Source organism: Ursus maritimus, unplaced genomic scaffold (genome assembly GCF_017311325.1).
Source record: "Ursus maritimus isolate PB19 unplaced genomic scaffold, ASM1731132v1 scaffold_27, whole genome shotgun sequence".
NCBI classification, from domain to species: Eukaryota; Metazoa; Chordata; class Mammalia; order Carnivora; family Ursidae; genus Ursus; species Ursus maritimus.
The window spans coordinates 21,360,957-21,384,224 of record NW_024425230.1 but is presented as its reverse complement, the minus strand read 5'-3'; the positions used below and the strand labels follow the sequence as shown (position 1 = coordinate 21,384,224).

Here is a 23,268-nt window from a genome sequence, read left to right as displayed (position 1 = left end):
CTGGCGAGGGCTGCCCCTCACCTGGATGTGGGATGAGGGGCCCTTGGAGCAGAGACCGAGACTCGCTGAGACTGCCCTATACCAAGAACCAGAGACAGACCCTGTCATGCGTGGGAGGGCAAGCAGATTCCAGGGCACCATCTACTGAACCCATTTCTGGGAGCAGCAGAGAATCTGCATTTTTAACAAGCTTCCAGGTGATTCTTTTGCACGCCGTAATTTGGAAATGGGCCTATGATTTTAAGGCAAGCAGCAGTCCTTTACCACGGAGCCTGGCACTGAGGCCTCCGTTCTGAGGGTTACAATCATAATTAGAACCAGGACATGACGCAGAAGCAACTTCAACCCCTGGACCTAGAATTCTCTTCCTCCCTGCACCCCTCCAGCCACTTAGAACTACCCCATTTCCACGAAGAAAGGAATGCTGGGAAGGCGGACCAAAACCAAGAACCGACTCGTCATGTGCAGGCCGAGCCAAGCACGGACTGTGCTTTGCCTCGGCTTCCCGGGGCGGGGGTGGGGTGGCAGAGAGACCCGTAGAAAGAATGGCATCTCTCAGCAGAAGCTCACCTGCCTGCCCCACTGTCACAGCGGCCGGCTAACTGCACTGACGCCCTCCCGGAGGAGGAGAAGCACAGTCTGGGTGGTGGGAACGAGGCTCACCGCCCAAAATGGAGATCTTTGTTTTTCACTAACAAAAGTGTGTACAAGTAAACGCTTCGAGGGGCAGTTCTCATAGCAAGAACAGGTGAGAGAGGAGGAGGCCAGATCCTTCAGAACAAACCTTGATTTTACTTAGGGTCTGTGGGAAATCAATTCAGAACTTCTTAACGGTTACCAGGACCAAGTGGATCTGCAGAGGGTCTCTGTCCATTCTGGGTCCTGACTTTGGACCCTCCTAACTGAGGATAAGCCTGAACTGAAAGTGGGCACAGGAGACCCGGACGGGTGGGAGATGAGGACTTCCCAGCCCTTGGGATGTGACAGGGTTGAGGATGTAAAACCCAGCACCAAGTATGGAAGCCTCGAGGAGCTCTCGGGGGAGGGGGAAAGTCAAGTTTCCCTGTCCGTGGGCCGAGGGACTCGCATTGACCCAGAACGGAGAGAAGAGCGACAGCCCTAAGCAAATGGGAAGCTGCCCAGCTCAAGGGAAAGAGCAGTGAAGGGGACCCGTGCCGGGCCGTCGGAGTCCACGTGGGACACATAGGTGACCGAGAATGACCAAGCAATGCCAAGAGGCCAGAGCCAGGCCGAGTGAGGAGCACAGGACGAGAAAGCAAAGAGGCTGCGAGGAAAAACATGACAAAATATAAGCAGCCCCAAACAATACTTTATTGAAATAGAGTGTGTGTGTGTGGGAGAAACACTGGACTTGGTGCAGACGACACAGAGACCAGTGGATTTGGAAAGCAGAGCTGAGGAATCACTTGAACACGCCACAGAGCTAAAAGGAAAATGCAAGAGAGGTGAAGAAATATGGCAGATAGGGGCGCCTGCGTGGCTCAATCTGTTGCGCAACTCAGTTTTGGCTCAGGTCATGATCTCAGCGTCCTGGGATCGAGCCGGGTGTCGGGCTCTGCACTCAGCGGGGAGTCTGCTTGAGACTCTCTGCCCTCTGTCCCTCCCCCTGTTCGCGTGTTCTCTCTCTCTCGAATAAATATGTAAAATCTTAAAAGAAAAAAAAATATGGCAGATAGACTTGGAAGCATTGACATAATGTTTAGTAGCACTTTTGGGAGAGACTAGTGAGTAGGGAAGAAGAAACCGTCAAAAGGATAGTGGGTGCGTTCTTCAGAAACGAAGACATGTATGAGTCCTTGGAATGAAAGTATGCACCAAGTTCCAAGAAACGGATGTCTTGTGCGCTCACTCTCTGACAAATAAAAATAATAAAAAAGGGAATGCATAAAGAAAATACTGTCCATTCATATAATGAAATACTACAAAGTAGTGTAAAGGAATGAGCTAAAAACATTCATGTGCATTGATATGGATAAAAGCATTGCTAAAGGAAAAGAAAGTTACAGGGGTGCCTGGCTGGCTCAGTCAGTAAAGCATTGCAACTCTTGATCTCAGGGTTGCAAGTTCAAGCCCCATGTTAGGTGTAGAGATGTCTTAAAAAAAAAAAAAATGTTACGGAGTGATACATACTTACGACAAAATACTCCAAAACAAGTACTATAAGGACAGTCTTTTCAACAAATGGTGCTGGGAAAATTGGATATCCACATATAAAAGAATGAAGTTGGAAACTTACACCATACACAAAAATTGAAATGGATCAAAGACCCAAATGAAACTGCTAAAACTATAAAACTCTTAGAAGAAAACAGGATGAAATCTTCATGACATTGTGGCAACGATTTCTTAGATAGGACACCAAAAGCATAGGCAATAATCCTTCTGGAAAAGAGTCACCATTCTAGGTGTCATTAAGATATTCATGAATTGTGGGAAGAAATAAAAATATCAACATTTACAGGATTCTAATTTGGAAAAGTTGATTCCTACCCTCATGGATGACTTTGCGGGGTTCATGACGTCCGTGGAGGAAGTCACTGTGGATGTGGTGGAAACAGCAAGAGAACTAGAATTAGAAGTGAAGCCTGGGGACGCCTGGGTGGCTCAGTAGGCTAAGCGTCTGCCTTCGGCTCAGGTCATGATCTCGGGGTCCTGGGATCGAGTCCCACATTGGGCTCCTTGCTCGGCAGGGAGCCTGCTTCTCCCTCTGCCCTTTCCCTTGCTCTTGCTTTCTCTCTCTCTCCCCCTCTTCCCCTCTCTCTGACAAATATCTTAAAAAAAAAAAAAAAGCCTGAAGATGGGACCGCATTGCTGTGATCTCATGATTAAGCCTTGAACGGATGAGGAGTTGCTTCTTGTGGATGAGCAAAGAAAGTGGTTTCTTGAGATGGAGTCTACTGGTGAAGCTACTACAAAGACTGTTGAAATGACAACAAAGGATTTACAGTATCACAGAAACTTGGATCGACTCCCATTTTAAAAAATTCTACTGAGCCTGGCTCAGTTGGTAAAGCATGTGACTTTTGATCTTGGGGCTATAAATTTGAGCCCCATGTTGGGTATAGAGATTACTTAAGAGAAGTTCGAGGGGCGCCTGGGTGGCTCAGTTGGTTGAGTGTCCAACTCTTGATCTCAGCCCAGGTCTGGATCTCAGGGTTGTGAGTTCAAGCCCCGCATTGGCATTGGGCTCCATGCTGGGCATGGAGCCTATTTAAAAAAATAAAGAGGTTCTATGGGTAAAAGGCTATCAAACAGCCCCACCCACTACAGAGAAATCGTTAGTGAAGAGAGTCAATCAGTGCAGCAAACTTAATTATTTTTTTTAAATGATTTTTTATTATATTATGTTAGTCACCATACAGTACATCCCCGGTTTCCGATGTAAGGCTCGATGATTCATTAGTTGTGTATAACACCCAGTGCACCATGCAATACGTGCCCTCCTTACTACCCATCACCGGTCTATCCCATTCCCCCACCCCCCTCCCCTCTGAAGTCCTCAGTTTGTTTCTCATAGTCCATAGTCTCTCATGTTTCATTCCCCCTTCTGATTACCCCCCTTTCTTTATCCCTTTCTTCCCCTACCGATCATCCTAGTTCTTATGTTCCATAGATGAGAGAAATCATATGATAGTTGTCTTTCTCTGCTTGACTTATTTCACTTAGCATTATCTCCTCCAGTGCTGTCCATGTTGTAGCAAATGTTGAGAACTCGTTCTTTCTGATAGCTGAGTAATGTTCCATTGTATATATGGACCACAACTTCTTAATCCAGTCATCTGTTGAAGGGCATCTCGGCTCCTTCCACAATTTAGCTATTGTGGACATTGCTGCTATGAACATTGGGGTGCATATGGCCCTTCTCTTCACTACGTCTGTATCTTTGGGGTAAATACCCAGTAAGCAAACTTAATTATTAAGAAACTGCCACAGCTGCCCTACCTTCCGCAACCACCACCCTGATGAGTCAGCAGCCACCAACAAGGCAAGATCCTCCACGAGCAAAAAGATTACAACTCACTGAAAGCTCAGATGATGATTAGCGTTTTTTGGGCAATAAAGTATTTTTAAATTAAGGTACGCACACTGTTTTCTTAAAGACATACTGCTATTGCACACTTAATACACTACAGTATAGTGTAAACATAACTTTTATATACACTGGGAAACCAGAAATTTCATTTGACTCGCTTAATTGTGGTACTCCCTTTATTGTCGTGGTCTGTAACCGAACCCACAATATCTTCGAGGTATGCCTGTAATCTCAAATGGCTCAGGGGGAAAAGTTACTTACTCTGTACTTCCAACTTTTAAGTTTCTGATTGTTTAAAAATATAGAGTTAAGGGCACCTGGGTGGCTCAGTCAGTTAAGTGTCCGACTTTCAATTTTGGCTCAGGTCATGATCTCATGGGTTGTGAGACTGAGCTCCTTGTCAGGCTCCCTTCTCACTGCTTAGGTATTCTCTCCTTCTGCCCCTTCTCCTGCTTGTGCATGCGCTCTCTCTCAAAATCTTAAAAAAAAAAAAAAAAAGTAAATAAAAATGTTTTTAAAAGCCCAATAGTGCAGCAAAAAGAGGGGGATTGTGGTCCTGATTCTGTCACTGTCCCATCTGTTTGACCATTAACAAGTCTTACCTCCCTGAGCTTCACGTTTCGTTTCTGTAAAATGAGAACAGTATCCCTGCCCTGCACTACCTTGTCTGGTTATTACACAGAACAGATGAAGTAACACCTGTGAAACGGTTTTTTTGTACATCAAGCACCCTGTGTGATAATTTACCTCTGAATTCTGTAAGTAACAGGATTTTTATTAAATGTCCTGAAACCTTAATTTAAGGCCATTTAACAGCTGCAGATACATATATTATTTGATATTAAATAGTTATTTTTATATATATAAACTGCAGGTATATCAATTTAATAGTATAGTAATAAATATACTTTTATATATTACTATACTATTTATTTATATATAAGTATATATGCAAATATATATATTTAAGTGTAAGGAATAAAGTTTTTTAAAATTCTGTAATCCTACCTCCTCCAACTAATAAACTAAAACCCAAATTCTCCCAAACATAGGACATCCTGGCCTGCCTTAAGAGGATTACACTGAACTTTGAACTTTGCTGATCGTTTACCTGGAACCATCCTGAAACTCGTTTCCTTTTCAAGTCGCCTTCTTGTGGCCCTTCATTTTTTCCTGCAGAAACTGCACTGGGGCCTTCTTCGGGTAAATAATCACCGTGGTCTAGCACAAAATGGCCTTTGACCTAACAATTTCCTCATTCCCCAGGTGTACCCTTTCCAAGGGGCTAATAAGCCTCAGCTGCTCGGCGGTGACGTGAACTCCGTCACCTAGAGACCCCTGCACACAGACGCCACCTAGCGGCCACTCCAAGACCCCGCCCACTACATGGCTCCGGGGGCGGGGCCTCCCCGCGGCCACTTCCGGAGGCGCCCGGAAGTTCGTGTCACTTAGCAACCAAAGAACCCGGCGGCGTGATAGGGCTGAGATCTGAGATGGGCTTCGAATCGCGGCGAGTTTCCGGGGCGGTCTGGGGCGTGAGGGACTCGCGGTACCCCCACCGGCCCTGTCCTGTTGCTGTTGGTAAGCAGGTGGCATTCCTTTCCAGAACATCTGTCATCCCGTCCAACTTTCTTCAAGGAGGAAGACAACTACCATTCTCGAGCACCTATGTGTCAGGCTCCGTCTGAGACGTGACCTAGTCTAACCCTAGTAATTACACAGCCTATCTCACTGATAAGGAAGCCAGGCTCGGGGGAGGGGAGGGTCGAGGCCCTCAACCTGAGGGACCTGTCCCTGGGGGCACACCACCGGTACCCTGCCATGTCAAAGGGCAGGTATCCCTCCTACCTGCTCCCCATTCGGCAGGCTGGGGAAGGAGCAGCAAGAGCTTAAAGCTTTACCCAAAATGCTTTATTTTTCCATAACGACTTATGAACTAGAGTTTATAAAAGCTGAAGTCCCTGAGGGGCCAGAGTTCGCCCATGCAGAATAGCAAACAGACCCAAGGGCTGGAGAAAGGGCAGTAAGTGCATTAAGACTGGACGAGCTGCATCTGATTTCCACAATCCAGGGCTCAGTCGGCAGGACACATTCAGAGTGAGAAGAGACAAGTGTTTTTTGGCCTCTCGGATCTGGCCTGAACCAATCAGGGAGGGAGATGCAGAGGCACCGAAAGGCTGGAATAGGAATCCATTCTGGCCTGGCCAAGGCTGGAGTTTGGGCCCCTGAAGGCTCCCAGCGCTGCTCAGAGTGCCAGCCCCCGCTCCTTAAACAGCTGCTTTAGAGCCTCTTCCAGCTGCCGGTTTGTTCCCTGAAGCCCCTTCACCACTTGCGCTGCCCACTCGAAGTATTCCTGGACTCGATGTTCAGACCATCCTGCACGAGAATGGACAGAAAACTGTTCACAGGGCATCCAGGATAGCATTGCATTTTGCCCATTTCTGCCCACTCCCTGGAGGGCTTGGTGCCGGGCCACAAGAGGAGTTCCCGATGGGATTTGTCATGAAAACGTCCCCTTGGCCCAGTTATCGCACTTCTGCGGTGTGAAAGATCAGAGTGGTCTAGTAGGATTAGCTGGGGGAATCAACAAGAATGCCCAGGCTCTTTTTTTTTTCCACTGGAACTGACCAAACTGTGCCTCCAGAAGGTGGACATCCCTCCCCTGTCCCTCAGAGCAGGTGGGGGAGCGTACCCTCTGGGGTGCAGCGATTCAGGTCCCTCAGATTGTACAGCTTGTCTGCCAGCTTCACCAGTTTAGCCCCGGGACTGCTGTGGGGTGCCTGCTCCACCTGCAGCCGCTTTCTCTCCAGCTTGGGCAGAGTCTTGTCATCTGTTACTTCCTCCACCAGACGCCGCACTTGCGCCCCAAAGTGCAGCTCCACCTCATCCAAGGTGGTGTCTGTGTCCTCCACTGTGTCATGGAGCAGGGCTGCCTGGGGACAGGCTTCCGCTTAGCCCTGCGACCCCAGGCAAGGGGTGCCCGGGCCGAATGGGGTCCCTGATCCCTACCCTAGCCTCCTAGGAGAGCACGAGGGGAGTTACCTGTAACACCACAATGTCAGTGATTCCCGCCTCATGGGTCAGGATCCGAGCCACACCTGACGGGGCAAAGCAGGAAGTCAGACCTGAGGGAGTCCCAGGCTGCGTGTTGCGGATTTTGCAGAGCCACATGTGGCCTCTCACTAGCCAGATGACCTTTTGGGTGTCCACTGTGCAGAGGAACAATCATGCCTACCGCCCCCCGTTGTTTTGAGGCTTAAACACGTAAAGTGCCCAGCACAAAGCCGGGGAAAGAGTAGGTGCTCAATAAGGTGTAGGCCCTCCGTGTTCCCTTCCCGGTCCCCACCCCCTAGACGCCGCTGCGGTTGCTCCCCGGGCGGTGCGCCCACCGATAGGGTGATTGATGTAGGGGGTCCCTTCGGGGTCCTTCCGCCGCTGCAGTCGGTGCTTGCGAGCCGCGAAGTCGGCGGCCTCCACCAGCTGCGCGGCCTCGGAGCCCATCGCGCGGGTGGGGCGGGCGACTGACGTCCCGGGAGCCCCTGGATCCCAGACGGAACGTCCACAGCGCCCCCTGGCGCCGCGGAGGCCGGTAACTGTGGAGTCCGACCCAGACAGGTTTCTCGGGAGCCCACATCCCGGCGGAGAGAGCCGCTGGTGTGGGGAGCTGCCCTCAGCATCGCAGCCCCTGGTTCAGATGCTCTGCTGGAGGTGCTAGAACGGCATGGCCTGTCTCTCTGGGAACCCACAGTCTCGGGGAAGGAGGAAGACAAGAAATAAGACAGTGTTCTGACAGTGTGCTGGATCCAGGGCAGGAGGACACAGGGGACTGTGGTTCCTTGGAGAAAGGGCAATTCATCTAGTCACCCCAGGGTCAAAGACAACCTCCTCCAAGAGGATCCTCTCCTCTCGTGAAAAGACAATCTTCAATGTCAATGCTCTGAAAATTCTCATAGTGCTCTAAAAATGGTTTTCCCTGCAGGGAGGGACTGGTTGGTATGGGCATGGGAGCCTCACCTTTGGGCCCAGAAGACCCTACAGCCTGACCTCTGAAAATCGGAGCTCACACTAGAAGCCTGCCTAATTGCCTCAGGTTTAGACTCCCAGGCAGCAGTGATATTTCTGCAAGAACTGTCTTCTTTGTTCTCAGGTGCTGCATTTCTTTCTTGTACCACAACTGTTCCTGCTTCAGTCCCCAGACACCTGCTGTGGGCCCCTCAGATGATAACTGTTGTCATGCTGTTCTGGGAGCATGACATTGTCAGGTCTCCACAGACTCTAGAATAACAACACTGCTGGCAGGTGCCTTGGGCCTTCTAGAGAAATTCCCTGTCTCAGCAGATGGCTTCTATGAGGTTTAAGGGGTAAGAGAGACCTGGAGACCCTGGAAGAGCTTTTCCTGTGAACTGGTTTGTAAAGTATAGTACTCCAATTAGACTGGTAGCTTTTATGTTTTGGTTGGTACCTGGGGCAGACAAGGGCTCAAGGGAAAAGTTAATGGGAGAACTTGGCCTTGTTTTTCAGCTAGTCTTAGTGGTTGCCATGATGCAGAAGTTAGGGAGGAAAGCTCCAAACGCTGTAACCGAGGTCCCTGGGGCCTGAAATGGAACGACCAGAATTCCCAGGGCTTCCACCGCAGCCTGGAAATCGAGAGTGGGTAGAGAGAAACATATCTGGCTCTAAATGCTTGTCTGTTCTTCAGCCTAACGGCTCAACTTCTGTCTCATGCCTCATTCTGCCCTCTAGTCTTCTGAACCTTTCCCCCTTCAGCTCAGAAAACCTTAGGCAGCTGGGAGACACAGTCCCCACGTTTTCCAACAGCAGATAGAAACTCGGTCACTTTCATCTCTCTCCAGAAGTCTGGGAGAGACGCTTCAGGTTTGTGTTAATGGCACCAGGGGCCTTGCAGTTTTGATTTTTATTTCCCTACTGTCTGCAGCCATGGCTTAGAAAGAGGGATGCTGGGGTTCCGAAGACCAGTGCTGAGGTGGCCGTGACATCTCATGGGCCTTCCGGGGAGGCTGGGCCTTTTGCTGACTGGCCTGACCGTGGGGCTGCTGCTGCTCTTCAGCTGGGTGACGCTTGCTCAGCCGACCTCTCTCTCAGGTACAGCACACTCCTCTGCGCGCACCCCTCTTCAGGTCCCTACAATTTCAGCAGAGTATGAGCTGCTCTGAGAAGCTGCTGGGGAGGAAGGGAGTCTGCCCTTTTGATAACGGCTGGTCATTTTCACTCTCCAGAAGGGTTGTAGTTGGGTGTGGGGAGACCATTCTTGCCTGTCTCCAGCCCCTTGTCCCTCCCTTCAGCATTGGTCCACCACCCTCACTTGTGCCAGACCACCTGGGATGCTGATGGCCGCCACTACCCCGGTTTTTTCTGTCCTCGGCTCTCTGATACCCCGGAGGAAGCCTACTGCTGCCACCTGCAGGCGGCGGGGGGCTCCTGCTGCACCCGGACTGAATTTGAGGCCTTGTACCAGGTCAACCTGTCCGCCCTTCCGCCCCCACCCATCCTCAGGTGAGAACTCCAAGCCCCAGAGCCACTGGGACACTGACAGGGTGTTCCAGCATCCGGAGCTCTGTTTTTTAAATTCTGGGGCGGGAGGCTTGTAGCATACAGACTAGTGGAGGGGCAGACTTCAAACAGAAAATCGCGTGAATACATAATTACAAACAGTTGTGTGAAAAGAAGTTCAGGGGTGTATGTAAGCGGGTAACAGGGAGCCATTGCATGCACTGTGGGTCTGGGTGAGGTGGGACGGGTGTCAGACTGAGAGATCTCGTAGTCCGTGGATTACACCCATTATAGTCGGGGTTTTCAAAACTGAATCCGTCCATGGATGGCTTCATGGCAACTGTGAGCCCTCCTGAATTTCTATTTACGAATTCTACATTAATCTGGGGAGAGGGGTGTCCCGAGCGTTCTCCGGACTCTCAGGAGCGCGGTAACCGACAGGCTGCAGCGGCAAGCGCGCGGCTGGGGCCAGCACCCTAATACTCTCCCCCATCCTACAGGGGCCGGGGCCCGCTCCTAGCCCTGGGTCTCTATACCCTGCTGCTCGTGGCCCTGATGACCGCCGATCTCGTGCACTTCTGCCGCGGTCGGGGCGGGGGTCGGCGCCGGGGCCCTTGCCGGCCTCCTTCTGGGTCCTCCGCCGCGCGCCCCCTGCAGGTCCCGGTGAGAACAAACTAGACGCGCCCACGGCCTGTCGGCGCCGCGGACCCGAGCCCCGCCCACCAGGGCCCTCTCGCCTTGGCCGCGCCCCTTCTCTGCCTCCGCCTCTGACGCAGGACCGAGGCTGGGCAGCCGACGCCAGATTCCTGAGCCTGGTCCCACTCCGCCCCGGAGACTGCGCCTGCGCGCGCCGTGGACTCCCGTTCCGCCGCGATGACTGTGAGTGGTCCAGGCACCCCCGAGCCCCGGCCGGCCGCCCCCGGGGTGCGTACCCATCCTCGGGTTCCATCACCACTTCCCACCTGCTCTGACCGTTACCCGGCTTCCTCCTCCCCCAGTCTTGGCCCTCCGTGGGACTTGACCATGACCCCCGGTCTCCTCTCTCCCAGCTCCCCGGCCCTGGCTTGAGCTCACCCCCGACGTTTCCACCCATTCCCTCCACAGGCCAGTGCGGTGGAGCAGCTGCGGAAGGAGGGCAACGAGCTGTTCAAATGCGGGGACTACGAGGGCGCCCTGACGGCCTACACTCAGGCCTTGGGTCTGGGCGCTACGCCCCAGGACCAGGCCATTCTGCACCGAAACCGGGCCGCCTGCCACCTCAAGCTGGTGAGGGAGCCGGCTGCTCTTCCTCTGCCCTGTCTGGGCCCGGTTTGCGCGTCTCGCTGCTGTTTGGGTCCCGGCTGGGCATTCATCTTTCCAGGCCACCTACACTTACTTGTCTGATGTCTTTTGGACCTCGGGGTGGTGGGGAATCGAGTGGCTCTAGAGCACAGCCCTGCTGCCCAGCTAGTGCCCTGAAAGGAACACGACCCAGCCTCTCAAGCTCCTGTTCCTTTTCTTACAGGAAGATTACAACAAAGCAGAAACCGAGGCATCCAAAGGTAGGGAACTATGGGTGGGGTGCGGAGCTGTGGGGCTTCTAATGGTGGGCAAGGACTCTGGGGCCACTGCACCTTCGCATTTTCCTTTCCCTTTGGCCCCAGAAACACCTCTGCCTTCTTTCTTTCCCACTTCCTCGGGCATTTCCTTCTCTGCAGCTACCCTCACCTTTTCTGAGGCTGGAATACTGAGCCCCACATCTGTCCCCCCTACTGCTCTTGCCTGGAGACGGTGGCCTCACGGGTGCTGACAGAGCTCCCGTTTGTGCTCAGCCATCGAAAAGGACGGAGGAGATGTCAAAGCACTTTATCGGCGCAGCCAAGCACTAGAGAAGTTGGGCCGCCTTGACCAGGCTGTCCTTGACCTGCAGAGATGTGTGAGCCTGGAGCCCAAGAACAAAGTGTTCCAGGAGGCCCTGAGGAACATTGGGGGCCAGATTCAGGAGAAGGTACGTGAATGACCGAGAGAGAGAGGCATTGACAGGTGGTAGATGGACACTGGTAAATGGATCTGGGCAAAGGGTGTAAACACAGGTGACACTGATGGCAAACGAGCTTGTGGAATGATGCTCAGCCTTGCTAGCGATTAGGGAGAAGCAAATAAAAACAACAGCAAAGTGCTATTTTTTCGGTGGTCTGTTTGGCAGCCTTCTAAAGTACATGCAGTTTGCTAGAAAAAGGGATGCAGGCGCTTAAGTGGTGGGCTCGCTCATGACTGCCGGAGTTGGTATATGTTGGTACAGCTCCTTCGGGAGTACCTGAACATAGCTCTTAAAATTTTAAATGAGCATATCCTGTGATCCAGTATGTTTACTGGAGAAGCCTTGCCCATGTACACAAGCAGGCGTGTGTATGTTTATTTCAGCCTTGTTTGTTGTAATGAAAAATTGGGGCTTGGCTACCTGCCCAGCAGTAGGGAATGGCTAAATAAATGAGTGCTGCCCTTACTGTGGACTCCTGTATCATAGTTACCAAGAATCGGTAGATTTGCGTGTATAGACGTGGAAAGAGAATACTTCTTAAATGAAAAAAAGCCAAGTATGCTGCGACACATATAGTATGATACTGTTTATGTTGAAACAATACCCCATGTACACCCTCAAAACAGTACCACGTTTCTTCTGTGGGCCCACTTGGGTTTGTAAATATAAAGAAAAATATTTTCAGACATACACATCAAAATGGTAACAGTGTGACCCCTGGGGAAAGGAGTGGGATTGATGGAGTTTTTCAGAGATTTTGCTCCATCCATTAACTTCATGATGTAGAAAGAGACATTGTTTGTATAGTACATATATTAAAAGTTACTTTAGGAGAAAAGAACCTAAAGCCCATCATGAATCACAACCAAACTTGAATTAACCAGATCACGTGATGTTCCAGTGCTGTCACAGTGAGAGCAGGTAATACGCTGGCAAACACCCTACTGAAAGGTTGAGACCTGGGAAAGCAGATCGTTTCCCCTGCATGCCAGCTCTGTTTGGTCAGCAGGAGCTGCCTAGAGCCCTGTGTTGAGATGGACTAGGAAGCAGGTTGGTGGGCCTAGCAGAACGTTCCATGCATGAGTGATTGGTCACGTCTGCCATGGATGTGAAGGGGGAAGCGGGGAGTGGCACAAGTGCTAGGTACGTGCCACCATTCATGCCCTGGACCCTGGGGAGGGAGAGGGCCTAGGATGAGCTTGCTCAATCACATCATTTTTAGAAGTTGTCAGAGAATTCTGGAGCCCCAGAGAGTGTTCGCAGCTACCTCATGACTCCCTTCTGCAGGTGTCAATGCTGGGTTGAGTGCCACGGGCAGAGCATGCATGCTGCCACAGCATGGATGGCACCTCCGGAGGGGTGGCCCCGCGGCTCGCAGGGGCCTTCCCTTCTGAATGGCACCACCTTCACTGGCGCCGCCCCTACTGCCTGAGCGGGCAGTAGCTCAGAAGGGAAAACAGCCGCGGGAAGTTTGGGTGAAGCTGCCAAGCGAGTCTCTTCCTGCCCAGGGTAGCGTGCCGTGAGCCCGCAGCCCAGATGTCCTAGCTGTGCCGGCGGCAGGAGTTAGGCCCCGGGAGGAGCAGAAGGGAGCACACAGGGAATGCGCTGTCTCTGGCGGACAGAGTGACCTCTTCGGTGCCTCCTTGGTTTGTCGTAGGTGCGATACATGTCCTCGACGGATGCCAAAGTGGAACAGATGTTTCAGATACTGTTGGACCCGCAAGAGAAAGGCACTGAGAAGAAGCAAAAGGTATAGGTCTGGACTGAGCGAGTGGGGGCGGAACTCACACTACAGCCCCCCGCCCCCCCGGCGGTGCCCTCGCCGGAGCCGGTGTGGCCCACCAGCCGCTGCTGGCCTGCTGTGCTGCATGGTGCTCCTCAGGTCCCGCGGCTGGGCTCCCAGAGCCCGAGCGAGAACTTCCAGGGCCTGGGGCCTGCGTGGGTCCTTTTACTTACTTACTGGAGGAAACTGAAATTCATAGAAGTACATTTGTGACCAGGGTCACTCGGCTGCTAAATGGAGGCTGTACGGTCCAGAGCTCAGGCTTGCGGCTCGCCCTGGCCTGTGCCGTGTGTCGTGTCCACAGGATAGTGCGCTTCCTTTGACATAGGCTTCCCAGAACCTGGTGGTGCTGGCCCGGGAGGATGCTGGGGCTGAGAAGATCTTCCGGAGCAACGGGGTTCAGCTGCTGCAACGCCTGCTGGACACGGGCGAGGCTGACCTGATGCTGGCGGCTCTGCGCACACTGGTCGGCATTTGTTCCGAACACCAGTCACGAGTAGGTGGGCCAGAGGGCGCGGTTACTGCCTCAGTCCGTGTCTGTGTTCCTCCAGCCAATCACCCACCCTCCCACCCCTCACTGTATTTGCAGAAGCAGCACAGGCAGAGCACAAGGGGACGTGTAATGAGAGAAGAAAAATTAAAATGGCTCCAAAAAACCCAACATGATTGGGATGTACTGGGGCCTGTAAAAGCAAAAGCAGCCCACTGACACCCTGAGCCCATGCTTTAAGTAGGCCTGAGCTAGGCTTTCCTGGAGCCGGCTCAGAGACACTTCGTTCAGACTCACTTGTCATACAGTAAAAGCAAGCTGCTGCAAGGAAAGGGGCCCCCGTCCTTCCCTAACCATCAGACTGACATTTCCCCTGCAGAGGTGTCCTCCAGCCAATGATGTGGTCAGTGGTGTCACGCACAGCATCTGTACCATCAAGACAGGGACCAGATATGAGGGGCTTGACCCTGAACTGGTTGTCAGCATAGACAGGACACGTCCAGCACAGACAGCTGTGGAAGAACAGTCCTGCCCTGGTAAAATCGCGGGCCCTAGCTCTTGCCTGAGTTGGCTGGACCCAGGGGACAGGGACCTGATGACCCTTGGTTCCTCTGAGACACGTCCATAATTCCGAGATCAGGGATGAAGCTGTGGGATATTACGTGAAAGCTCTTTAGGCCAAACTCAGGCTATATTTCTGGGTCTCCCAGGACTAAGAGTGGTAAGCCATGTGAATTCCATCTACCTCCTTCAGCCTTCTTGCCCATCCCAAGGGAACCCCTGGGATATCCAGCTTAGAAATGGGGTAGAGAGGCCTTGTCGTCCGTTCCATGCATGTCCACATCCCCCGGCTGCAGACAGAACCTCAGGGTCACCACTGGAAAGGAACCAGGTGTCCTTGGACCTGGAGTCATGGAGCTCGTCCAGGCTTCTGGGGCTCCTTGCTGGGGAAACACAAACCACAGCAGCTCTTCCCGGGGCTACAGTGTTCCTGGTCTCCTCTGACAAGCTGAGGAGAGGTAGTGGTGGATTCCTCTGGAATGTTTCCTTTAGGAAGCCGTTCCCACAAAATGATCCTGGTATTACCCCGGGTCACACCCTCAGTCAGGCCAACTTTGATTCCACTTGGAGCTGGTCCTTTCCCCCAAATGTTTTCTCTCTTGGCCACACACGACCCACAGTTAGGGAACTCTGTGGCTGCCCTCCACCAACCGGAGGCTCTGCCCCTCTCTCCCCAGACAGTGGCAACCTTGAGTGTGCTGGGAACTCGGCGTGTGGTCTCCATCCTGGGCGTGGAGAGCCAAGCCGTGTCCCTGGCTGCCTGCCACCTGCTGCAGGTTATATTCGACGCCCTCAAGGAAGGCGTCAAGAAGGGCTTCAGAGGCAAAGAAGGCGCCATCATCGTGGGTGAGTGGAAGCAGGTCTGTGGTCCTCTGGGTGTTGCAGTCATGGAGGGGAAGGGGCCGGGCCAGCCAGGCCAGCTCTTTGGGGGCCACGCCTGCCGCCGCAGGCTGTGGAGGAATATGGCTCAGTGACAGTATCTTACTCTAGATTTGAAGCCTACGGGGAAGGATACCTACAGGGAAGGCTGGAGCCCAGCCCAGAGCCCAGGAGACAGGTGGCCCCTTCCTATGTCTCCCTGGCCAATTGGGGAGGTCAGGGATCAGGCAGGGCTGGGCCACTGCGGGGCTCACTAACGCCTTCTTGTCGCCAGATCCTGCCCGGGAGCTAAAGATCCTCATCAGTAACCTCTTGGAGCTACTGACTGAGGTGGGGGTCTCCGGCCAAGGCCGGGACAACGCTCTGACCCTCCTGATTAAAGCGGTGCCCCGGAAGTCCCTGAAGGACCCCAACAACAGCCTCACCCTCTGGGTCATTGACCAAGGTAGGTGATCAGTTTTGAAGAGGAAGAAGGAGCCTGAGTATCTGTTATGTCTTCCTGGGTGACTGTACCGGCCCTGTGTCTGCACCGAAGTGTGCCCTGTGGCCTGCATTGTAGCGTCAGGGACGCAGGGTGAGACCCTTCAGCCGTGCCCATGTGCCCGTGCGTGCGCATCGAGCAGGCCTGCAAGGCAACGGGGAGGCTGGATCGGTTTTCTGTATCTGAGGTGTTTCCCAGTGAGTGCATTACTTCTGTACTCAGAGAAAAATACTTTGAAGTTTACTGTATAAATTCACACTTCTTGGGACGCCTGGCTGGCTCGGTCAATGGAATATGTAGCTCTTTTTTTTAAGTTTATTATTTGAGAGAGCGTGCTTGTGATGGGGGGACAGGGGCAGAGGGAAAGGAAGAGAATCTCAAGCAGACTCCCTGCTGAGCACAGAGCCAGACTCAAGGCAAGACTCGGTATCAGGACCTGAGCCAAAATCGAGACTCAGCTGCTTAACCGACTGCGTCACCCAGGCACCCCTGGAACATGTGACTCTTGATCCTCAGGGTTGTGAGTTCAAGCCCTGCATTGAGTAGAGAGAGTACTAAAAAAAAAAAAAAAAGTATTAAATACATACATACACGTATACGTACAGGCGCACACGTATATGTGAATCAATTCATGCTTCTCTTCTCCCTTAAGAGAGAAATAAGGAAAGTTTGTCAAAGTCCCCCCGTGAGTACCTTTATCGGGTGCTCATCTTTTCGTGTCCCCATAATGCTGTGAGGCCTGGGTGTTATTTTCCCCTTCGGTTTTACAGACAAGGAATCTCAAAGTCCCAGAGCATGTGGCCCCGTGGGCAGGACCAGCATGCAGTCCTCACTTGCGAGGGCCTTCCCTGATGCCACGACTGCCCCCAGAGGTGGTGGATCAGCCCCCCAGGCTCTCCACGCCTGTCCTGCACACGGCTGTCCACGCTCTGTACCCTCGTCTCCGGGAGGCCCTGCTTGTCCGTGCCCCTCCCGGGGAACCTCCTCCCTTTGCCTGCGTTCTGCTTCCTCCATAGCAGCTTGTCTTTTCAGGGCTGAAGAAGATTCTGGAGGTGGGGGGCTCTGTGCAGGAGCCTCCCGGGGAGCTCGCCGTGACCGCGAACAGCCGCATGAGCGCTTCTGTGCTACTCAGCAAGCTTTTTGATGACCTGAAGTGTGACGCCGAGAGGGAGAATTTCCACCGACTGTGCGAGAACTACATCAAGTAAGGGAGCCGACCCCGCAGCCCGTTGCCAGGGGCGCTGACAGGGGTTTGCCCTCCTTGGGGAGGGACAGCAGTGAAAGGGTTTCAGCCAGGAGAGCAGCCTTGGGGAGGCCTCGCAGGGACCACAGTGGGCCCAAGGCCCACTTCTTTTTCCAAAACGGCCTCTGCAGGGGACGTTCTTTCTCCGTTCTACACGGCAGCAAACGTCCTCGAGCGCGCAGTGTGTGTACTGGGCCCTTCAGTGTTTCCGTCCTGACACCACAGTGCAGCGCGATAGTCCTGCCCTTAAGGAGCTTCTAGCTGGGCCTGAGGACAAATCCTGAAATGAGCAGAGCAATTTTGGATTGTCCTAAGCGCGGGAAAGGAGCTCAGCGGTGGTGTGAGCGAGTCACGCAGGTCAGATACATGATCAGGGGAGGCCCGGAAACCTAGCGAGAGAAAACGGGCAGCCGGTGCCCAGGGGCAGGTGCTCGCCGTCCCAGTGGCAGCTTTCCTTGCTGTTCCTGCCCGAGTAGTGCAGGTGCCTGGCCGGTGGACGGGAAGGGAGGGAAGGAGAGTCCCTTTATGCTGGCCTTGGCGTGACCCCTGTCACCCTGTGCCCCTCAGGAGCTGGTTTGAGGGCCAAGGGCTGGCCGGGAAGCTGCGGGCCATCCAGACGGTGTCCTGCCTCCTGCAGGGCCCTTGCGAAGCTGGCAACCGGGCCCTGGAGCTGAGTGGCGTCATGGAGAGCGTGATCGCTCTGTGTGCGTCTGAGCAGGAGGAAGAGCAGCTGGTAGCCGTGGAGGCCCTGATCCACGCAGCCGGCAAGGCCAAGCGGGCCTCCTTCATCACGGCCAACGGCGTCTCGCTGCTGAAAGACCTGTACAAGCGCAGCGAGAAGGACAGCATCCGCATCCGGGCGCTGGTGGTGAGCTGGGCAGGCCTGGGCTGGGCAGGCCGGCAGGCGGGGTATTTATTGGGTGGCCGGTATGTGAGGGTGTGGCTCCAGCACAGCCTGGTGAAAATATGGGACATGCAGGGCCTTGTCGAGGCCAGAGGCGTGAGCCCTGGCTCCTTCTACCACTGGGCTCATGGTCAAGTCAGGGACATGAGCCTTGTCCAGAGAGGACCCCCGAGAAAGCGGGACGGCACATGCTGCCCCCTGGAGGCGGTGGGAGAAGCTCCAGGAGGAGATGATGGAGGAGATGGAGGACCGCTGGGCCAGGCTAGTGGAAAGGCTCAGCCTCCGGTGGCCCCAGGTGCTGGAGCTTTGGGCCCCGGTTGGCCTATGTGAGCCTGCTGCAGCCGTGCACCTTGGGAAGGCTGGTCCTCCTCCTTGGGGCACTTAGTCCTGGCCTTCTCCATTCCAGAAGGATCTTGCCTTGCCTGAGGCAGCTGTCTTCTCTCTGCACACATCTTAGCTCCGCCTGTAAAGAGCTCTGTATGACATGGAAAGGAACAGAGCACATCCCAGTGCACACCTGGGGGGTTTGGGGTCTAGGACTGCACAGTGGACAATATGTCAGTCTCTACCAGATGTGTGTCACATGGCCACCCCAGTAGCGGATTGGCTGCCAAATCTCTAGGTGGCAGCCTGGTAGGGATGCGCATGGCCTCCAGAGGGCCCGGCAGAATGTCAGGGAGAGAGCCCACGCTAGGTCTGGGGGAGCCCAGCTCTGCCTCCATCCCTAGAGACCAACGACTGGTTTTCCCCTCTTCCTCCAGGGCCTGTGTAAGCTCGGCTCGGCTGGAGGGACCGACTTTAGCATGAAGCAGTTTGCTGAAGGCTCCACTCTCAAACTGGCCAAGCAGTGTCGAAAGTGAGTTATTTGGTGTTGCCTTGGCTCCCCACCTGTTGGCTAGGCCTCGAGAGGAAGGAGGAAGGTCTGGGTGGAAGCTGGGGCCTCCCCAGTACCCTGCTGTACCCCAGGCAGACCTTCCTGGATCCTGCCATGTGAACTGCTTTGTGTGTAGAGGGGAGGCCCCGCCGTTCTTATGGTTGCCCACTACCCTGCGTGTCCCCAGGTGGCTGTGCAATGACCAGATGGACGCAGGCACACGGCGCTGGGCAGTGGAGGGCCTGGCCTACCTCACCTTCGACGCCGACGTGAAGGAAGAGTTTGTGGAAGATGAGGCTGCCCTGAAGGCTCTGTTCCAACTCAGCACGGTAGCTCCATGGGTTCCTCTGACCTTCTGGGAACAGTGTCTAGGGTTAGGATTTACCAGGCTTTTTTGGCAGGTCTGGGTCAGTGGCTCTTGTGGCCCCAGGGTGGGAGGGCTGGCAGCCCATGTGGCTGCTCTGTGGCCTGGGCCTATGGGGCTACACCGGCAGCGTCGGACAGGACAGTGTCTTTGGGGGAGTTAGGAAGGTCGAGTGTGTGAGCTCCCAGAGTCTGGGGCCAGGTTGGGCCTGGGAGCTTCCCACATCCGTCCTGCTGCCCAGGTGGTCCAGCTGAGGGTAGAATCGGAGGCCCGGGCAGCATTTGTCCCATGCTGCTCTGCCGCAGGGACGGCCACCTGACTGCCCCTCTCCTGCCCGCAGTCCGAGGAGAGGTCGGTGCTCTTTGCGGTGGCCTCGGCACTGGTGAACTGCACCAACAGCTACGACTGTGAGGAGCCTGACCCCAAGATGGTGGAGCTGGCCAAGTACGCCAAGCAGCATGTGCCCGAGCAGCACCCCAAGGTGAGGGAGCCTCTGAGGGGCTGGGGGGCCTCTGCGTCTTCGGGACCTGTGGACCGGGGCCATCTGCAGCAGCCTCCCGTTTAAGCGGGCTGCTTTCCCTTTGTATTCACACCCATCGATCTGTGCTGTGAGGAGGGTCTCCCTCTCCCGGCCCAGTCGGCTGGGCCGCTCTGCTAAGCTGCCTGCTTCTCAGGACAAGCCGGCTTTCGTGCGGGCTCGGGTGAAGAAGCTGCTGGCGGCCGGCGTGGTGTCGGCCATGACGTGCATGGTGAAGACCGAGAGCCCCGTGCTGACCGGTTCCTGCCGGGAGCTGCTCTCCAGGTGAGCCTGCCTCGGCGCGGCCAGACCTGTCCTGACTCGGAAGCAGAGGAGTAGGGGCGGCACGCGCGTGGCCGCTGGCGGTCACCGAGCCTGGGCGTGGGGCGTCTGCCGGCCGCTGGCGCCCGCCCAGCCGCACCGTCTCCCCGCAGGGTCTTCCTGGCTTTGGTGGACGAGGTGGAGGACCGTGGCACTGTGGTGGCTCAGGGCGGGGGCAAGGTAAGCTGGCTCACGGACTCCCTCCTGATGGTCTATAAAATGTGACTCGGCGGCTGCCACACCAGAGACGAGGCCGGAACACAGTATGAGGGACCCGCAGGAAAGTGTTCCTGCTGAGCGAGCGATGCTGACGGGGGCGGGCAGGTTCGTGCCATGGAGATCCTGACTGTCCTCCTTTCTCCATGTCATTGACCTGCGTGGCCTGGGGCCCAGCACAAGCCACGGCTGGCCCTTAATAAGTGTTTGTGGAAGACTTTGGGCAGCTTAAGGAGAGGCCTGGGAGAGAGGAGGAGGGTCTGGGCAAGGAGTGTCGACAAGCCTAGGGGAGGAGGGAGGTGAGAGCACCCCTGTCAGGGCTCGGGGGCTGGTGGTTTGGGCCTTACCCTCCAGGGCCCATCTCAGGCACTGACGGCTCATCCCCACAGGCGCTGCTCCCGCTGGCCCTGGAAGGCACTGATGTGGGGCAGACGAAGGCAGCTCAGGCTCTTGCCAAGCTCACCATCACCTCCAACCCAGAGATGACTTTTCCTGGCGAGCGGGTGCGTGTGCTGCTGCCTCAGCCCCGGCCTCTGCTCTACCCCTCACTGGGCCCTGGTGGCCTCTGACCTGGGCTGTGGCTCTTCCTTGGGACAGGCAGGAAGTGGCGGCTTTGCTGAGCCATGGGGTGGGGAGGGCAGCCTTCTTTCTGGGAGTGGCCTCTCCCCTTCGGGTCGGTGGGGTTGGTGGGGGCTGGGGTGAGTAGGCCTAACAGGTGGCTGTATTACAGATCTATGAGGTGGTCCGGCCCCTGGTCTCCCTGCTGCACCTCAGCTGCTCAGGCCTGCAGAACTTCGAGGCACTCATGGCTCTCACGAACCTGGCGGGGATCAGTGAGAGGCTCCGGTAAGGTCCCCAGGACAGCACTTTACAGTTTGAAGAGCTCTCTTCGGTCATTGCTTGACTTGAGCCTCACAGGGGCTTCCCTGTAGCTGGGGAGACAGGCCAGGAGGTCTAGCCTCTCCCACAGTCCACCAGTGTGCAAGGCCTGGGGCAGTGACTGTGTGAGCTCTGGAGTAAGACTGTCTGGGTTCACGTCCTGACTTCACTGGTTGCTAGCCTGTAACCGCAAACAAGTGCTGCTCTGTGCCTCAGTTTCCCTCTGTGGAATGGGATGGTTATAGTACCTATCTCAGGAGTGGCAGTGACCATTAAATGAGAAAATACAGAAGCACCGAGTACATGGCACCCGGCTCGCTCCCAGCAGTGTGGCCAAGCAGTATGCGTCAGCTGCTACTGCAGACAGTGACACTGGGCTCCCCATCCGCACTCAGTCGGTTTCTTCTTCTGCAAAATAGTAATAGTAAGCATACCTGCACCTTCGCTGTAGGGCCGTGGTGAGTTTTAAGAAAGAGTCCAAGTTCTGGGTCAGGGTAAGTACTTAAATATTAGATGTTAGTATCATTGTCACCAGCCCCCAGGTCTCCAAACGCCTACCGTAGAGCATTTTCCACAGTCCGTGCCATGTCCTAGGCCTGCTGAAGAAGCTGGAAGCCACCGCAGTTCATACCTGGTGCAGGAGGGTCTTTGGACACTGCCTGAGAGATCCTTGGCCCGGGCTCGATTGCATGGGGACGTGGGGGTGGGGGAGGTGGCTGCAGAAGCTCTGAGGCTGCTGACCTTTCCACCCTGGCCCCGCAGGCAGAAGATCCTGAAGGAGAAGGCGGTGCCCATGATTGAGGGCTACATGTTCGAGGAGCACGAGATGATCCGCCGGGCAGCCACGGAGTGCATGTGTAACCTGGCCATGAGCAAGGAGGTGAGGGCGGGTCCGGGTGGTCCTGACCGACAGGCGCGCAGAGGTACCTGTGCCCTGCCTGGCTTTGCTGCAGCTCACTCAGCCCCCTCCCGTCCTCTGGCCACAGGTACAGGACCTCTTTGAAGCCACGGGCAATGACCGGCTGAAGCTGCTGGTGTTGTACAGCGGAGAGGACGATGAGCTGCTGCGGCGGGCCGCTGCTGGGGGCCTGGCCATGCTCACCTCCATGCGGCCCTCACTCTGCAGCCGCATCCCCCAAGTGGTCAGTGCCTCTTCTCGGCTGGGGGAGGGAGGGAGTGGGCCGGGAACGCCCCACATGGAGGACACTGCAGGGCACGCGGGAGTGCTCCTGCCACGTTTGAGCCTGCTGCTCGGTGGTGGCTGGTGACCCTGCCCCATTTCCTGCAGACCACACATTGGCTGGAGATCCTTCAGGCCTTGCTCCTGAGCCCCAACCAGGAGCTGCAGCACCGGGGTGTGGTGGTGGCACTGAACATGGTGGAGGCCTCGAAAGAGATTGCCGGCACCCTCATGGAGAGCGAGGTGCTGGAGATCCTGTCGGTGCTGGCGAAGGGCAAGGAGAGCCCCGTCACGAGAGCTGCTGCGGCTTGCCTGGGGAAAGCGGTGGAATACGGGCTTATCAAACCCCACCAGGATGGAGAGTGAGGGGCTGCCTGGTGCACACGCTACCTGTTGCAGCAGAGGAGTGAGGACAGACACGGCTTTGGCTGCTGGGGGCTGGGATGCTGAACACTGGCCTCTCCTGCCTTACTGCCCCCTGATGCCCTCTGCTGAATCAGGGACCACGGTCAGACACCGGCCTGCTCTGCCAGCACTGCCTCTAGCCTCATGCAGCAGGGCCCTGCTCCTGCACTACTGTAGATAGCTGGGAATGGGGAAGGTGCCTCCTAACGCAGCCCGTGCGTTCCCGGCATTGGGAAGGGCACGTCAAGCAGCCTCACCAGCTAGGAGCTTCACCTGAGCCTGCTAGCGGGACTACCCCGACCCTGTAATAAAAAGTATGTGGAACTTAGATGTGCCCCCTGTCCCTAGGCAGGGACCTGGCTGTGGGCCAGTCTCAAGCAGGAGCCGGGCCTGGTTGAGTGCGCAGCAGAGCTGTACAGCACAGCTACCTCTACGGAAGGAATCCAGCGGATTCCTCACCCTGGAGCCTGCTGAGCGCTTTTTAATTCTGTTGGAGGATCAGGGTAAACCAAGGAAGCTAATAAAAATCTATTCAGTCGTGTGGGAATAAATGGGTTTGGACTCTTGATGCTGGTCCTTCAATACT

General features: G+C 55.0%; 2 protein-coding genes across 3 annotated transcripts; one reads left to right on the top strand and one right to left on the bottom strand.

The window, feature by feature from the left end:
- Positions 1 to 5,943: 5,943 nt before the first annotated feature.
- HDDC3 (HD domain containing 3) lies at positions 5,944 to 7,597 on the bottom strand. The gene is made up of 4 exons (XM_040642824.1): positions 7,444 to 7,597; positions 7,097 to 7,152; positions 6,747 to 6,987; positions 5,944 to 6,430 (listed from the first exon to the last, which is right to left on the bottom strand). The coding sequence occupies exons 1-4, from the start codon at positions 7,553 to 7,555 to the stop codon at positions 6,300 to 6,302; spliced, it is 540 nt and encodes a 179-aa protein (XP_040498758.1). The 5' UTR covers positions 7,556 to 7,597; the 3' UTR covers positions 5,944 to 6,299.
- Positions 7,598 to 10,311: 2,714 nt separating this feature from the next.
- On the top strand, positions 10,312 to 23,248 carry UNC45A (unc-45 myosin chaperone A). Of its 2 annotated transcripts, none has more exons than XM_040642823.1 (20): positions 10,312 to 10,444; positions 10,670 to 10,831; positions 11,070 to 11,106; positions 11,377 to 11,552; positions 13,243 to 13,335; positions 13,697 to 13,864; positions 15,097 to 15,265; positions 15,573 to 15,743; positions 16,812 to 16,983; positions 17,590 to 17,890; positions 18,688 to 18,782; positions 18,988 to 19,129; positions 19,505 to 19,645; positions 19,839 to 19,966; positions 20,116 to 20,182; positions 20,608 to 20,721; positions 20,949 to 21,064; positions 21,860 to 21,977; positions 22,084 to 22,239; positions 22,386 to 23,248. In XM_040642823.1, exons 1-20 carry the CDS (start codon positions 10,439 to 10,441, stop codon positions 22,641 to 22,643), a joined length of 2,790 nt encoding a protein of 929 aa, XP_040498757.1. In that variant the 5' UTR covers positions 10,312 to 10,438; the 3' UTR covers positions 22,644 to 23,248. The 2 variants fall into 2 exon arrangements, with proteins under 2 accessions (XP_040498757.1, XP_040498756.1); XM_040642822.1 differs by having other exon boundaries at positions 10,340 to 10,489.
- Positions 23,249 to 23,268: the final 20 nt, after the last annotated feature.

Coding starts and splice junctions, on each gene's coding strand:
- UNC45A (XM_040642822.1), top strand. CDS start 10,439: ATGACTGTGAGTGGTCCAGGCACCCCCGAGCCCCGGCCGGCCGCCCCC. Junction 13,865..15,096: donor GTTCCGAACACCAGTCACGA/GTAGGTGGGCCA, acceptor CTCTCTCCCCAG/ACAGTGGCAACCTTGAGTGT. Junction 19,646..19,838: donor TGCCCGAGCAGCACCCCAAG/GTGAGGGAGCCT, acceptor CCTGCTTCTCAG/GACAAGCCGGCTTTCGTGCG.
- HDDC3 (XM_040642824.1), bottom strand. CDS start 7,555: ATGGGCTCCGAGGCCGCGCAGCTGGTGGAGGCCGCCGACTTCGCGGCT. Junction 7,153..7,443: donor CTACATCAATCACCCTATCG/GTGGGCGCACCG, acceptor TTGCCCCGTCAG/GTGTGGCTCGGATCCTGACC. Junction 6,431..6,746: donor GAATCGCTGCACCCCAGAGG/GTACGCTCCCCC, acceptor ATTCTCGTGCAG/GATGGTCTGAACATCGAGTC.